The 17,181-nt window shown below is 42.4% G+C and overlaps 3 protein-coding genes across 5 annotated transcripts; 2 read left to right on the forward strand and 1 right to left on the reverse strand.

Annotated features, from left to right (window-relative positions):
- Nucleotides 1-410: 410 nt before the first annotated feature.
- lipt2 (lipoyl(octanoyl) transferase 2) lies at nt 411-2,620 on the reverse strand. Its single transcript, XM_018704891.2, is given in 6 exon segments — nt 411-795; nt 798-831; nt 883-941; nt 1,417-1,543; nt 1,689-2,003; nt 2,503-2,620. Coding segments are annotated over 5 exon segments (690 nt in total). The 5' UTR covers nt 1,998-2,003; nt 2,503-2,620; the 3' UTR covers nt 411-634.
- Nucleotides 2,621-3,369: 749 nt separating this feature from the next.
- Nucleotides 3,370-10,292, forward strand: rnf169 (ring finger protein 169). Of its 3 annotated transcripts, none has more exons than XR_007808883.1 (7): nt 3,370-3,797; nt 4,931-5,001; nt 5,118-5,204; nt 5,398-5,498; nt 5,689-5,779; nt 6,182-7,381; nt 10,152-10,292. XR_007808883.1 is itself a non-coding variant. In XM_018704890.2 (6 exons), exons 1-6 carry the CDS (start codon nt 3,488-3,490, stop codon nt 7,310-7,312), a joined length of 1,791 nt encoding a protein of 596 aa, XP_018560406.1. In that variant the 5' UTR covers nt 3,370-3,487; the 3' UTR covers nt 7,313-9,869. The 3 variants fall into 3 exon arrangements, 1 of the variants encoding a protein (XP_018560406.1); XR_007808882.1 differs by lacking the exon at nt 10,152-10,292 and adding an exon at nt 8,338-9,869; XM_018704890.2 differs by lacking the exon at nt 10,152-10,292 and having other exon boundaries at nt 6,182-9,869.
- spcs2 (signal peptidase complex subunit 2) lies at nt 10,189-14,926 on the forward strand. The gene is made up of 5 exons (XM_051065588.1): nt 10,189-10,292; nt 11,844-11,927; nt 12,017-12,176; nt 12,304-12,439; nt 12,829-14,926. The coding sequence occupies exons 1-5, from the start codon at nt 10,251-10,253 to the stop codon at nt 13,013-13,015; spliced, it is 609 nt and encodes a 202-aa protein (XP_050921545.1). The 5' UTR covers nt 10,189-10,250; the 3' UTR covers nt 13,016-14,926.
- The last annotated feature ends 2,255 nt before the right edge of the window (nt 14,927-17,181 follow it).

A 17,181-nucleotide genomic window follows, 5' to 3' on the forward strand; every position in this document is an offset into this window, starting at 1 on the left:
AAACTCGCACTAATGGATGTTTTTGTTTTTGTCCACTTGGGGGCAGCACATAACAGAGATCCAGATTCAGACCTCTGCAGGTTTCTGTCTGTAACATGGTTTTTCTTTTTGAGGTTCACTAGGAGTTTGTCTTGTGGTGAACCCTTCATATTTTCTGATCAATCGATTGATTGATTAGTCTGTAAAATGTCAGAAAAACACAACCTGTTATCATCAGGACTGTCGAACTCTTTTAACTTTTACCTTAAAATACCACTAATCCACTCATTAATATTGATTTCATTCAGGTGTTTTAGTGGGAATTTAAAGGGAATATTAATGGATTGTAAGATAGTTTTGTTTCAAGTTTATCAGCACAATTTAAGGGGTAAAACACTGGCTTTAAATGCCATGAATGACATGAAAGACCCTTCATTTCCATTCATTTTTATATTAAACAGCTTTAGTTTTTTATTAAGGTGAAAATCCAAGAACAGCACTTATTAGAACCCAATAATTATTCAATAATTAATCTTAAATTTAGGTTCAGCCCTGTAAGATTTACAAAGCCAGCGATTAATCTGAACCTAAAGATAAAATTTTCCAACAGACAGTTTGTCATATTTAATCATATCAAGTCTCTTCAGGTCAGTTTCTATGCTGACGATCGTCCACTGTCCTCTTCAGTTTCAGGAGTTCGTCCAGTGGTCAGCTGACAGTTGAACTGGTCTCTGAAGGCGTCCAGCAAATGAGGGATGGTTTCCTCCACGCTGACGTCTCTCTGCAGCTCATCGCTCAGCGACGTCACTTTACCTCGATACCGCACGGTACGATGTGGCTGAACCACGACATGTCAGTGTTACAGTTCAGAGCACGACGTACGATGTGGCTGAACCACGACATGTCAGTGTTACAGTTCAGAGCCAAACCGTGAGACGTGACGTATCGACCACAGTGGATTCCTTAAAACGACAAGAAAACAGCGTTTTAACCGCATGGCTGAAATGAGGACGGTGCTAACTTAGCTAAGGTTGATGTACTGTGTTAGGATAGTTAGTTCAACAGATTCCGTGGTCAGAGCTATGACAACCCACTACATTAGCTAACTTCAGACACACAGATTTATTTCTTTAGGTTTTCCACTTACCAGATGTAACGCTAACACTAAGTCACATAGCTGTTAATATGCACTCGATATCTTCACAACAAGCTAATGTCAGTTGTTTTTTTTTTTTTGATCCAGTGTCATTTGCTTTAAGAAAATAAGCTTTCTCCCAATCCACCAAGAGCTAGATTTGTTTGGATTCCCAGGTGAAAATCACTAACCTGTTGATATGTATCCCTGGACACTTTAAGCAGTTTTTTTAGTGGTTATATGACGTATACCTAGGTATCACAGTTATTCACACCAACATGTTGAATGACATGTTGTCGTACCAATGGCACAGATTTTGTTGTCTCCGACCCAAACTCCGGTGTGAGGAGACGTTGATGCTTCAATACCAAACCTGCTGCAGACGGAGATGATGGTTTTCTCCAGCTCGCAGACGTACCAGCGAACACTCTGAGGAACAGAACAAAGATTAGAAACACGTCCAGTTTCATTAAACCACATTAAACTAAATAAATGAAAAAATAAATAAGTGAAAATGAATTTCCCCCATAGGGGACAATAAAGTAACTAACTAACTAAATAAATCCACTCAGACCTTCTTGAAGCTGCCCAGGTTCAGGACCGGGTAACAGACCAGCTGTCCTGGCCCGTGGAAGGTGATGAGTCCGCCTCGGTTGGTTCGATGGACGTCAGCCCCCAGCAGGCGGAGTTGGTCCAGCAGGGCAGCGGGGTACGGTTTCTTGCGGATCCCGGTGGTGTAGACCGGTGGGTGCTGACACAGCAGCAGAGCGTGAGCCGGACCAGACCAGTGCCGGTTCACGTAGACCTGCTGCAGCCGCAGAGCCTCCTGGTAGGTGACCAGGCCCAGGCGGACCACCTCCACCACCGGCTTGACACCCTGCATCCAGGACTGAGGTCAGACCAGGAACCAGTCCCAATTAAACCAGGTCTGTTAATACGATGTTTATAACACAATGTGAGAGGTCTAAAGTCTGGACTGCTGGTCTCTGGTCCACAACAAGATCTTAGTAGGAGAGTATTTTCTAATCAATCAATGAATCAATTAGTAATGAATAATAAAATGTCAGAAAATAGTGGAAAACGTCTGTCTCAGTCTCTCTGAGTTTAAGGTGACATCTCTACAAAGAAATGTCTTTTATTTGATTATATAAATCATCTTTCTGGCCTTTAAAATACCTTTAATTAATCCTTAATTTATCCCTGAAAATTTTACCTTAATCTCACTGTTACTGTGGGGCTCTGAATTATTTTCAGTTTATTAATGAGATATTAATGGATTTTAATTCAGTTTTCAAATATTTAACAGGTTTATCATATTAATGGAAACTATCATTGACTGGTTGGCAGATTAAATCAGTTTAAATCAGTTTAAATTCAGAGTGTTTTACCTCTCTGTCTTCACAGTTCACCTCTCAGAAGTCCTACGCCGCCATTGTTGTTGTGCTCTTCTTCTTCCTCGGTCAAATCATACGTATTACCGGTTTGTGCCAGACCTTTCACAATAAAACTCCGAGTAAACGCTTGGGTTATGTACAGCAAAACCGTTAAAAACATTTGTTTGTATTCATAATTTCAAATAAGAAAATGTAAAATCTGTATTATAACATTGTACAAAAGAAGACGTTATTTTTTTTTATCTCACTTAGAAAAGTGAAAACTGACAATGATGCATGTTAAATAGATTTTATGATTAATGTTATATTTATATGTATATATCAAATGTACTTATTATTAATAATTAAATAACAGCAGGAAATGTAAAAACCCACGTTTTAAACAACTGTTAATGGAACAGTTTAAATCTATTACTGGTTCAATACTGCTTTTAGTCAATGTCTTATTGTGAAAATCTGACCTTAGCCATGTGTAATAAAAAAGGTAATGTATACTGGGGTTTTGTGAGATGATGCTTCACCTTTCTATTCAGTCTATGTGAGGTTAAATAAACCAAAAGATGAGATTAAATAAAATGTACTTATAAACTGTCTTATAAACTTATTTTGAAGGACATACATCGTACTTCCGGTAGTGAATCATCTGACCGTCGATAACTCCAGCTTCAAAAACAAAAAATAAATGTTTTTACCAACGCTGTAACATTGAGTTTTCCATCTCATAATATCTGTCATCTCATCGTTTCTTGTTTTGAAAACGTCGCGGTCATAAAAGTAAATAAAATAAGTAGAATACAATAAAACAAATGTAAAAGAGTCGTTTTATTTTGAAGTTTAACCCGGTGGAGGCTCGCGCCGTATTCCAGCTCCGCAGTTGGCGGGCTACACGCGCGTCCACTCTGCGCTCGCGCTGTTCCGGCGGCGGCAGGGCGGGGTTTGTTTTGAGAGCGGACCGGAGAGAGAAGACTCAATAGGGAAGATGGCGACCGCAGGGTCCGCCGAACGGCCTGGCAGACCGGCCAGCGCCGCCGCCGGCAGATCCCGGTCCGTGTCCGGGCCCGGAGTTGGGTGCGGGTCCGGGTCCGGGTCAAGCCCGCCGGAGGACGAGGTGGCGAAGTGCGCGGCGTGCGCGGAGGCTCATCCCGGCGGCAGCCCGCCCTGCGGACACCCGGCCTGTCCGCTCTGCCTGGCCCGGAGACACTCCGGCAGCGAGGAGCGGCTCCGGAGGAGGAGTGACCCCGAGAGAAGCAGCAGCAGGACGGGCAGGAGGGACTGCGACAGCCGGAGAGGTCGGTGTGTTTACCGAACAAACTATAGATGAGATTCCGCTGTGTCAGCACCACCGCTGGGTATTTGTTCTGCAAAACAACCGCAAGAAAAACTGCGAGAGAAGCAGAGTTTAACAGCGGCCAGTGAAACTTTATTCTAAGTTTACTGTGAACAGCGGGAGGCCTGGAGAGTTTATTAATGTCTGACAGGTAAAACCGACCCCGGATCAGTTCATAGACAATACAAGGACTCAGCCAGACTCTGAACAACTGAATTAAAATCAGTTTTACTCAGACACTTTGAAGGCAAAATTAAAATGTGATTTATTCTTATGGAGTTTTGAATGAAGCTGCTAGACACCGACCTCCAGCTGATCACTAATCAGTGAGATTATCAGAAAACAGACTGACGTGATCACTGACCCTAAAGTTTACTCAGTTTCACAGTCTGATACATTCAGACTACAGATAGAAATGTTGTTATATTGTAGTGGGTCAGATTTGAATGGAGGTCTGGTGTTGGTGGACTTGTCCAGACTTGTACAGCTGTAGGAGGAGCTGGTTTACTACAGTATGAATTACCTGTTTCTGCTTCATCAGGTCTGATTCACTCTCATAACAACTGTTCATTGATTATTACTGGTACCATATCACTACCAGACTCCATGGACAAAACCAGGAATTTTTTTGGGAGCTGCTGGAATACCACTGCCTCCATCTGTTAGTGTGTCTGTGTTACTGTGTGACTTTCAGTGGTGGAAGAAGTAATCAGATACTTTACTGAAGTAAAAGTACCACACAGTAACAGTAGTTTTTGTCAATGGAGTCTGGTACTGATGTATAGTGATGTTCAAAAACACCACTCATCAAGTAGTGTTTATTACTGAGGTCACATTTACTACATTATATTGAGAGGTATTCATAATATTCTGACTCCTTTGTGTGAATGGGACAGATGGTAAAACAGCATTTAAATAATATTATTTACATGAACTGTAAAAATTTGAACCTGATTTTAGGGAATTTTCCGGTTTGCCTACTTTTATTTTTATTTAAAAGCCAAATGTTTTACTATTGTTTTATTAATTTAAAGCGTATTGATTAGTGTTGTCTGAGTTTCCGATCATATTGTTTCTCTTGTTTTGTCTCGGTAGAGTTCTTCATCCCTCCTGCTCTCATCCCAAAGTCTGCTGAGGTTTTATCAGGACCAACCGGAAAACACAAGGTGAGTCAGAGTCACTGTCAGGACTGAACGGATGAACAGGTATGTAGTGATGGAAAATAAGGCCCAGGTTGACCTTTGGTTTGTTTATATTCTGTGGTTTTGTTGTTGTGTTTCAGCTGCTGTTGTCTGAGGACAGAGAAGAGTTCAGGAGGAGAAACGTTCTGACCTGTAAAGACGAATCGGTCCGACGTGATGAAGAAACCGTGAGTCTGATTCCCGTCCTGTACTGAACAGAGATGTCAGGATTTTAAAACACTGCAGATTTCTGGGGATCAGAAATTCATTCACATCTTTCCTCTAAAAAACAAGAACAGGAAGTTGTGAACTTGTTTACATCCGGTGTTTCAGTCTGAACTGGATCAGGTGTTTTCCTAAGATCATTGTTTTTTTTTTTAGGGAGTTTTGTCGGACTCAGAGAACGAGGAGCCGATCAGCAGGAGGATCAGAAACATCTCTGCCTTTGTCAGGAAAACCAAAAACTTGTCAGCCATCACGGGGTGAGAAACGTCTTCATCTTCGTCAGTTTCACACCTTAAATCTGTCCGACCGGCCTGTGGGTTTAAATATGTCAGATGATGGCCACCGTGTCTTTCCAGATATGACCACTAGAGGTCGCCAGAGTCAAACACTTCAACATACCACTGTAGAATTAGTTTAATTTCTCTGACCTGTGTTTCTCTTCGTCAGTGGTTCTCAGAGGAGTCGGAGCTGCACTGACCCAGTGGAGGACCGAGGAGGGAAACTGAAAGTCTCCATGCAGCCCGCCATGATGGACCGGGTACGACACCAAAAACGCAGCAGAAACTTCAGTTCTTTCTTTTAACTCCCTCCAATCTCTGGTTGCACCCATTAGTTGATGAATTGATTGAAATTAAATTGACAACAATTTGAATAATCGATTTATCGCTTCAGTGTTTTTTTTAATGCAAAAATCCCAAAGATTTGCTGATTACAGCTTCTTATACGCAAAGACTTGTTGCTTATCTTTGGTTTCAGGTTGTTAGTCGGTCAAAGCAAACGTTTTTTGGATGTTTGGCAATACTTTTTTACATTTCAGAAGTATTTATAAATATTTGGTTGAGTTGGATGATTCTGGTTCAGGTCCTGAGCTCTGTCTGAACGTCTCATCATCTCCTCTGTCTCTGCTGTTGTGTTTTAACCTGTGTTTCCTGTGTCTCAGGTCGGGATCAGTCACAGCTACACCGCAGGAATCCTCCTCTCCTCTGAGAACAGTCGTTCCGTCTCGGCTCCGATCACTGCTCCTGACCGGAGGCTCACCTGGCGAGCCGTGGTCACATCGTCATCCTTGTCGTCGACTCCTCTGGTCCTCCCCCCGCCCCGCCCCGAGCGCTCCATCAGCCCTGAGAGCAACGACAGCATCTCGGAGGAGCTCAACCACTTCAAGCCCATCGTCTGCTCGCCATGCACGCCGCCCAAACGGCTGCCGGACGGCCGCCTCGTGGAGCCCACCATTGTCAAGTCCACACCCAGGAATCTGACCCGAGGCCTGCAGAAGGCTACCACCTACGAAGCCAGTCCTGCCGTGCTGCAGAAGTGGAGGCAGATCGAGCTGGATCGCCAGAGCCTCAAAGTGAACTCCAAGGCCACGCTGACGAGCCCCGTCTCTGAGCTTCATAACAAGACTGGCGGTGGGGAGGACGCCGTAAAGACTCATCAGTCTGCTGCAGGAGACGGAGTCATGTCCATCAACAAGAGGAGGCTGCTGTTCGATCCTCCAGCTGGAGACACGGACACCTTCCAGAAACAGTCCGTCAAGATCCGGGTCCCTGCGATCCGTTACAGCAGCGAGTCGTCTTTCAGAGGAAGTTCAGACTTTGAGTCAACAGCAGCCACTCCTGAATCCTGCAGTGGGGGGGCATTGTTCGGTCGAAAACAGTCATTCTCACCGTACACTAAGAACTCTGGTTTCCAGTCCTGTAAATTAGTGCCAAAGGACTCACAGAGTCCCAGGAAGGAGTCTGACAGTAGCATCCACAACCAGTCTACCTCAAGGAAGGGAAAGAAGAGGAAGCAGAAGACCAAACACCTGGACTCAGATCGGGACTCCGACATGAAGAGGAGCCGGCCGGTCAGCCAGGAGGCCTTCGACGAACGGTACATCCGTCAGATCCAGCAGGAGCGCCAGGACCGGGTGCTTGCCCTGAAGCTGCAGAGACAGTTTGACCTGGAGAACCAGACCGTCAACCGCAGGAGGAGCCCCGATAAGTACTTCCTGCGGTCCTGGAGGTCCAATCAGAACCGCAGGAGGCGCGGCCTGAGGAGATCTCGACGAATCAACAAGAAGCACTAGAGAGGAGTCATCTGCTGACTCAGCACAAAGGCGGACACGAAGAGGTTCATATATGCAAAGTGAAGAAAGGTGAAGGTTAAATGTAAAGTATGAATGTTTTGACACGACCATTGTCTCAACAGCAATCTGACTTTATTTCAAGTGCAGTTGAGAAAAGTGTTAAAAACCCAGAACCTGTACATTTCTTCCAAACATTGTCATCGTTTCACCAGCAAATCACCAAAAACGACATTTTACTGAGATAAAGGTGAAAATAATCATCAGCTGAACCATTATTATCTAAATTCCAACTCAATCTAATGAATGTAGAAATATCTCACTACAAAACCAACAAGCAACAAAACCAACCACATAAACTTGGACACTGATTTAAAAATATTTGACCTCCAAAACAAACTGAAGAAACACTCTGAGAGCTAACGACAGGCGTCTGGATTTATTGGGAATGTTTTACAGATTAAATGATGATTGATTGAAAAATGAGTCGTACGGACACTAACATTTACAGTCCAAGCAAACAGAGCATAAAGCAGGAGGTGGTCGTCCTGTTCAAAAACAACAGCTAACATTGTCATTGTCGACAATCTGTCGTCATTAATCTGCCAGTTATTTAACTGATTGATTCATTCAGAGAAATTGTACAAATCGCTCCTTTAACGACCTGTTTTAGGAGCTGTATCTCAGTGTATCTAATTGCAGATGCAGTTCTTGTTAAAAACGGAAATATTTAACAGGTTTTAGGTGAAACTTGACTTCTGTCATCATGTGTTTTCTTTTAATCACTGACGGGTTCGTCACCGCTCCTGGACACTACAGATACATTCGTATTATACCTGTTGGAGGTCAAAGTTCAGCTTGACCTTCATGTATTTGAGCTGTAGGAGGAAACAGAACCAGCCAGAATGTCACGGTCTGAACAGAACCTTTTAAACATGGACCTGGTCTGGTTCTGATTGTGGTGGTTTTAAATTGTCTGATAACTGATGAGGCCTTTTCCTGCTTCCATCTTGGACCTTTTTCACCAGTGATTCATGTTTCTCCATTGGTCAGCGGCGGAGGAGCCAAAGATGATGGGACATCAGAGACAGAACTGGTCCGATCTCTGCCGCTGACGGTCTTCCAGTCTAACTTTTTGTCCGACGTTTCTTTGTTTTCTTGGTGTTGACCCCAACGTTTTGAAGTGGAGTCTTCTCTGTGGCTGCTGCAGGCTCATGGGTAATGTAGTCCAGACCAAACTGAAGGAGAAAAAAAAGATTTCTCTAGAGGGATTTGTACCTGAAGACCAGAACGGACCTGAACTGAGACTGTGGTCAACTCTCCAGGAGACTGGACAAACTTTATTGGTTCCTATGGTCATAATGAAATAATACAGTTACAGAAGGATGGTCAGTGTTGTCCGAAGCCGTATTCACATTATTTAATTGGTGAAGCTAACGTTAGCTCGGTGTCAAACATGGCTAAACCAGACTTCGTTGCTTTGTAGGTTTATTGGTAAAAATGAAATACTGAGTAAGACTGCGACAAACAATTATTTTCATTATTAGTTAATTTGATTATTTTCTCAATCAATCATCTCGTCTGTAAAATGTCAGGAAACAGTGGAAGTATCTTGTTTTGTCCAATCTGCAGTGAAAAAAAACAATCGATTAACTGACTAATCGTTGCATTTAGACATTGAACAGGCAGATTACTGCTTATTTGCTAAAGAACCACACTGAAGTTTTGTGCTGGTCAAAATGCGTGTTTTAGCAAGCTAAGCTAAAGCTAAAGTTTAAAAAACAGATAATAAAATGTTTCTGATGTGTGAGTTCATCAGTCTGTGTTCAGTCTACACTGATTTGTTTCCAGGTTGTTACAGACTGCTGCACCAAACTCCATTCAGAAAACAGGCCATTTAATTTATTAACAAGCAAACTCAGACTCTTCTGATGACTTGTATGTAACTAAATATAATCAATTACATTCCTCCGTTGTATTTCCGGTATAATGTGAATACGGCTTTAACCTGTCACCTGCAAATCATCGTTTCTTCGCATTCCTGATTTTCCAAATGATTTTCCAGGTTTTGGATAAACATCCCTCCCTCCAGGCAGATCGTTTCTGTTGGTGTATCTGAATCATGTTGACTTTTCTTTAATGAATTCTGGGCTGCAGTTTATTTCATATGTTGCTGAGTGAGATGAATATTGTTTTATGATTAATTATTGACACAGTTTGAAGTGTTGGAGACTTTCTGTTCAGACTCTTTGCTGTTTTTCCCGACAGAGCTGAAGGGCTTTTTTTTTTACTGACGCCACACAAGCTTTACTCTCTTCGACACTGATATGCACATTTTATAAAGTTGTACTAAAGCTTTCATCCTTCAGTTTGACAGTCTGACAGCAGAGTGTTCAGGTGGGGGTCGGGGGGGTGTTTTAATGCTGAGTGCCAAATGACCAGAGACTGTCTGACGGACAATGTTAATAGTTTATACAGTGATTCAGTAGTTTTGTATGAGAGGAGGAGGAGGAGAGATGAAGCTGCTGGAAACCAAGAGAAACTAAAAGAACTGAGACGACTCTGTGTCTTGTCCTCTTTTATTTATATTATACGTAATGTCCTTTAACGTCTTTAAAGATGGATCCTGAAAACTTGGTTCACAGACCTTGAAAAAAAACCCAGCTGAATATATTTTATGTTTTTACAAACACACAGAGTGATTTAACATAGAGAAAGCCTCACAAACAGGCAATATTAGAGACATATGTTTTATTTAATCAATTTTATTTTATTTTTCATTTGATTTATTTTATCTTATTTTTAATTTCTTCTCTTATTTTGTAATTTGCATTTCCGGAAGGGCGCTATTACGTCAGACGCGGCCGGTCCGTTCAAATCTCGCCGACAGCCAATCAGAGGCGTCCAGGTCACAGGTGCCGTGTTTGTAGCGGAAGAGAAGATGGCTGCCGCGAGGAACGGAAAGAGTGGGCTGCTGGAGAAAGTAAGAATTAAAGTTTTACTGTAGGAGTCAGTTTTAAATTATAGTCCAGGCTTTTATTTTCTCCCAGAGGTTGAAGCGCGGGAACAAAGACCCGGGTTTCTGTGGGCTCGGGCGGTCCGGGTGTTTGCACCGCAGCTGCTGATAGCGAGCTAAGCTAATGCTAACAGGGTAAAGTAAATGTATTTAGAATAGAAGCGGAGCTGATGAAGAGGCGCAGCCGTGTTTCTGTTTGTGCTTCGTGAACGAGTCCGTTTGTGCTTAAACTGCAGCGGCTGCTTCAGTTTCCTGTTTCCAGCTGTTAAAACACAGACCGCTGCTCGTTCTGCTGCGCCAAACTCCATTAAGAAAAACATCGATTTAACTTTATTCGGCTGTTACACCCACAAACCGTCAGAGTTTTATCACAGGGACAGTGTCACTGTTTAAAAAAGAGCTGGTTCAACAAATCGGCCACAGTTTAGTTAATAACCCGTTAGTGCCGGAAGTCGACGTGTGTCTCTACTTGATTTGAATAAATGAAGGAGACTCAGCAGCTGAGACCACATCTGGTGAAAGAGTCTGTGGTTTCCTCCTGATGTCAGGTCTTCCTGCTACATCTCAATATACAGGCTCTTCAGTTCTTACATTACACCACCAGAGAGCAATCACTTACATTTAGGTTTTATTTGGTTATTCCTCAGTCACATAAGCGCACATAAATCCTGTTGTTTTTTCCAGTCTCAGTAGGTTTTAATCTCTATGATTGAGCATCATAATGATTTGCTTTGACCTAATACAGCTGTGTTTAATAGTCTTATATTGTACTGTGCAGTATATGTTAACGTCATTCCTCTAACAGTCTGCTTCTTCTCTTTCTGTTGATGAATGAGTGTAATTTAAAGAATAATTCCGGTATTTTTGAACCTGGGCCTCATAATCCCTTATTTCCCATCATTATATATTAATACCAAACTTCATTGACAAAAACAGGAATTTAACTGAGCAGAACACAGGAGCTGCTGGAATACCACTGTTAGTGTGTCTGTGTTACTGTGTGTTATTTTTACTTCAGTAAAGTATCTGATTACTTCTTTCACCACTGAAAGTCTCACAGTAACACAGACACACTAACAGATGGAGGCAGTGGGATTCCAGCAGCTCCTGTGTTCTGCTCAGTTAAATTCCTGTTTTTCTCAGTGGAGTCTGGTAGTGATAAATTTCAACACTTGACTTGAGCTTGTGTTAAAACCACAGACCTTATTTCAGACATTTAACCAGAAACACACTGACTTTGGGACGAGGGAGCAGGAAGTGCTAACATGCTAACTTTTAGTCATTCACTTAAAGCCATTTGACTAATTCTGGTGCATTTAATTGAATGTTTATTAATGTATGTTGTCCTTGCTAAATATTATTTACAACGTGTTGTGTTCTATTTATTTTTCTCCAGTGTTTGAATCCTCAGGACGTTTATTCACACAGTACAATGTGCTTTTAATTTAAGACAGAGTTTAAAAGGCATTAATCAATAAACATGTTGGTTGTGATGTTTGTATTGATCCTGTGTTTCAGTGGAGGATCGATGAGAAACCAGTGAAGATCGATAAATGGGATGGAGCAGCTGTGAAGAACTCTCTGGACGACGCTGCTAAAAAGGTTTCAGTTTTATTCTGGTCTAGTAGCAGAGTCCAGATGGACCCGAGTCCCTGTTTAACGCTGTCGTCCTGCTGCGACGCCCCCTGCAGGTGCTGCTGGAGAAGTACGGTTACATGGAGAACTTCGGGCTGGTGGACGGTCGTCTGCTGATCTGCACCGTTTCCTGTCTGTTCGCCATGTTGGCTCTGGTGTGGGACTACCTGCACCCGTTCCCCGAGTCCAGACCGGTCCTGGCCTGCTGCGTCATCTCATATCCTTCAACACCTGAGCTCACCTGGTCTGATTTTAATGAGTGCTGGATGTGTGTGTTTTGTGTGTGTGTGTGTGTGTGCTGGTGCTGAAGCGTCCTCCATGTTCCCTAACTCGTCCTCCATCACGTACTTCATCATGATGGGCATCCTGACTCTCTACACCTCCTACAAAGAGAAGAACATCTTCCTGGTGGCGCTGCAGAAGGATCCAGCTGGGATGGATCCAGACCACATCTGGCAGCTCTCCTCCTCCCTCAAACGGTCCGTTTCTCCTCCTGCTGTAACTTAAAGAGTAACTCCTAACCGCTGCCTTATTTTCCCATCACGTTATATCAATACCAGACTCCATTGACAAAAACAGGGATTTTACTGGGAGCTGCTGGAATACCACTGCCTCCATCTGTTAGTGTGTCTGTGTTACTGTGTGGTACTTTTACTTCAGTAAAGTATCTGATTACTTCCTCCACCACTGAAAGTCACACAGTAACACAGACACACTAACAGATGGAGGCAGTGGTATTCCAGCAGCTCCCAGTAAAATTCATGTTTTTGTCAATGGAGTCTGGTAGTGGTGTGTAGTGATGTTTCTGGTCTGTAGAGAACAGTGCTCTGGTTTCTTTTCGGCCCTCACAGTGTTTCTCCGTCCTCAGGTTTGACGACCAGTACACTCTCAGAGTCTCCTTCACCGATGGGAAGACGAAGAGTTCGAGGGAAACCGAGTTCACCAAATCTGTGTCAGCGTTCTTCGACGAGAACGGGACGCTGGTGATGGACCAGTTTGAAAAGTCTGTTTCCAAACTCCACGATACCCTGGCCACGGAGAAGAAAACCAAATAATACAGAGGGAGGTCTGTCAGATCACGACCACAGTTTGTTTTTCACACTGAGGGAAGATTTTCTTCTTTTCAGTCAGTTTAATGTTCATTTCTTTAAAAGTTGACCTGCAGAGAGAGAATCCATCAGAGTCAACGAGGAGCCAGAGTTTTTTTATTTTGGTGATGTGATAAAATGTGAAACAGTTGCTGGACGTCCTGATGACTTTAGTGAATTTAATGTAGAACCAATTAATCAATAAAATTCACTAAAATGATCAGGACATGTGATTCATCTGAATCTGTTTTTGGAAAAAGAAACGTGACTTAACTCTTCAGCACCAGAATGTCAGTGAACGCAGCACCACATCATGATGACCTTACTGACTTTATCAATAATAGATCATGAAAATAATTGTTAGTTGCAGTGAAATGGAGACACCTGCTGGTGATGTGTGGTATCACCTCGATGTGATGTCACAACCAATGAAAATCCTGTTTCCTGGTTCAGGTTCTCTGAGTCTCTCCTGTTCTCCAGATGCTTGAGTGCTGAGTCTATTCAGTCATTCTACTGTTTTCACTGTGATGAGGAAGAGAAAAGGAAATGGTAGTGGGAAAAAAGTTTGACCTAGTGGGTGCTAACGTTAGCCAGCTAACCTAGTTAACGTTAGCACTGGCTAGTAAAAGCAGGACCCTGATATAAGCTCTGGGTTTTACAGGGTGTTTCTTGTTATGAGCCACATCTTCAGTCCTTTTCTGTGCTGCTCCAAAAATAGCTAAAATAGCTAGCTAAGCTAATCTATTTTCACCATAGCTAGCTAAGACCAGCTTTGTTCTCCTCAGCTGAGCAGCACAGAAATTAGCTGAAAACTGAAACATGAAGATGTGGCTCATAACAAGAAACACTGTAAAACCCAGAGCTTATATCAGGCGACCTGCTTTTACCTCCTTTTATTAGCTAGCTAACCTAGCTAATGTTAGCACCTGCTGGTAAAAGCTGGTGCCCCTTTTATGTGGTCTTTCATGCTATGAGCCATGTCTTCGTGTTTCAGTTGTCAGTTCTTTTCTGTGCTATTTTTACATCTATTTTCATCATAGCTGGGTGAAGACAACTTGCTAGGGGCAGCTTTATTTGCCTTAGCTAGCTTAGCCCAGCCAAGGTGAAAACAGATGGCCATATCTAATTATTTTTGCTATTTTTCTGTAGCACAGAAAATAACTGACAACTGAAACATGAAGATGTGGCTCATAGCAAGAAACACCCTGTAAAACCCAGAGCTTATATCAGGGGCACCTGCTAACGTTAGCTAGGTTAGCTGGCTAACATTAGCTGCAGTCATTTCCTCTTCTCTTCCTCATCACAGTGAAAACAGTAGAATGACTCTGAATAGACTCAGAACTGCAGCATGAGAACAGGAGAGACTTAGAGAACCTGAACCAGGAAACAGGATTTTCATCAGACTTAACAAGAGGACTGCATCACAGTGAGCTGCTTTTGTCTTTTGTTTGATGCTGACAGGAAATGAGGGATTCAGTGCAACAAATGCCTCCGAACTTGAACCAGTACAGTAGTTGTGGCGTCTCTCCTGGATTCTGTCTCTGCAGGTGGATTTTCACGGAGACAAAGTGAAACCAGAGTCCAACAGGATGTTTGTGACAGTGGGCGTGGTCTCAGATCAGTTTTCCTCTCAGTCACAGAATAAATATTTAGACGACTTCATCATCAGATGACGTTTGAAATATCAACTTCCTGTTTTTGTTGTGAATCGTGTTGAATTAAGTCGTCATTATTTTATTGGACTGTTCAGGGTTTTTGAGTCAGACTGTTGTTGTGATGAGTCTGAACTCATCCTCACTGTTTTCCCTCAGATCATCGTCATCAGCTTCTCTGCCTCATTAGACAAAAACATTTAATAAAGTTCAGCAGCTCATTGAATTAAGCAGTTATTAACAATTTGTAAGTATTAGCACTTGTTTTTCTTCCTGGTTAAACTCAACAAGCAGTTAAAGGTTAACCCTGGTATTATTGAACCTTTGTTTTCCCCATGTTTCTGGGTGTAAATGATTAATGGGGACAAAACTTTATTTAACTAGAAACATCACTATATATCGCTACCAGATTCCATTGACAAAAACAGGAATTTTACAGAGCAGAACACAGGAGCTGCTGGAATACCACTGCCTCCATCTGTTAGTGTGTTCCTGTTTTTGTTGATAGACTCTGGTACTGATATCTAGTGATGTTTCTGGTCAAACAAACTTTTGTCAGTGTCAGTCATTTACACCCGGAAAGATTGAAAATAAGTCGCAGATTCAATAATCCCAGAGTTACCCCTCAAGGTTGTTGTCAGTATTTCCAGTTTCTCAGCAGGTTAACGTAACATTTCAGCTCCGCATCAGTTGGTGTCGATGTCTTTTCAGTCGACTGATCTGAAAAATTCAGACTCAGTCTCCACCTTAAGAATGGAATAATCTCCATCCTGTGATCTCTGCTGACGCACAGGAAACTCTTTCGGCTCGAATTTTACCAACGAGTTTACAAATCGTGACACGTCACTGGTGGGTGGAGCCAAGTGAGGGCGACCAATGGGAGCATAGACACCTGTTATAGTCACACAGGTGAAACACAAACAAGCAAAAATGACAAAAGACAGATGAATAACTTGACATTTTCACTGTAGGCTTGAGTTTGTCCATAGTTTTTATTTTTGTCAGGATTTTGACAATATTAGTTAACGATAGTTCAATTTTTAGCATTTCTCATTGATGCTAGCGATGCTAAACGGTTTCCTCTTCGTCCTCTTCATCCTCCTCGCAGATGGACATGTTGATGCCTTACAACAGGAAGTGGACTGAATGTTGACCAAACATTTATTTTGAATGTTTTGTATCATTATTTGTCTCAGAGCCTTATTCTCTGTAACTTCTGTCAGTGAAAACAAGTTTGTGAAAATATTAAAGATGGATATTGTTACCGAAAAACAACCAAAGGAAACCTGAGTGACTTTTCATCTCAGACTCTGTGTTCCTTCAGCGATCGTCGTCTGGCATCAGCATCCCTGCAACGCAAGCTGTTCTCAGTCCAGACTGTTCTGGTCTGTGGTTCCCTGATGGTGGAACCAGCTCCCAGATCAGAGCAGGACCGTCCCTCTCTGTCTTCAACAATCAGACACAAGAGTAACTAGATGTTCTGCCATCAGTCTCCTCTGTAGCAGTACCACAGTTTGCCCAGCAGATGGAGCTCTTGTAGTTTGGCTGCTCAGCTCTATGTGGCACCGAGTCGATAATATTACAAATAATTACAAAGACAGTGAAGACAGAACAAAGCAGAACCAGGTTTTAAACCTGCAGAGTGAAGTGGTAAAGAGGTCATGGTAGTCTGAAGTGTTAGATTCCAAGGCAGCTGTGCTTCTTAAAAAGGTTTCTTCAGTTCTAAAGTCTGGCTGGGGAGTCCCAGGTATTTAACCTTTGGTGGTGGTGTTGTCTTTGAGGTAGTCCTGAAAGTCATTGGCCCATCCTGGTTGTAACCACCCTGATGGTCTGCTTTACTCCTCTCTCCAACCATCAGAGGAGAAGTCCGGTGGTTTGAGGGGAGTAAAGTCTATGTCCAACTGGAACAACCATCATCCAACACGTTTTGGGTGATGGTCGGTTAAACACCTGGGACGTGATGAAGCCTTTCAGGTGAGAGGTGAAACGTCTTCATGGAACCTAACACAAGTCCAGTCCTTCAACTCTAGCACTTAAGACACCAAAGACTATGATAGACACAGATTAACTGAAAACAAGCTAGAAATCCAAACATTAACGAGTTAACTGAACCCAGGTTAAACGCTAAGTTTACTGAACCTGAGAAACACTTCAGTAAACTTTAGTTATTAAGTTGAAGTAGGATGGCATTGAGAGTTTTCTTTGATTGGCCATCTGGAAAATTAACAATCAATTATCAATTAATCATTTTGTAATCTGGAAATGCCTATGACAGAAAATAGGCTGCTAAAGAAAGTGTGTTTTTCTTCAGTGAAGAAATGATCCAACAACAATCCTCTTAAACAAAGTCTTTAAAGTTGAACTAACATTTCAATTCAATTAAGATTTACCATACTCTTTAGATTATTTTAATTACAGAGAGAAACCCAACAGATCCACCATGAGCAGCACTAGGCGACAGTGGAGAGGAAAAACTTCCTT

Source organism: Lates calcarifer, linkage group LG21, assembly GCF_001640805.2.
Source record: "Lates calcarifer isolate ASB-BC8 linkage group LG21, TLL_Latcal_v3, whole genome shotgun sequence".
Lineage (NCBI taxonomy): Eukaryota > Metazoa > Chordata > Actinopteri > Centropomidae > Lates > Lates calcarifer.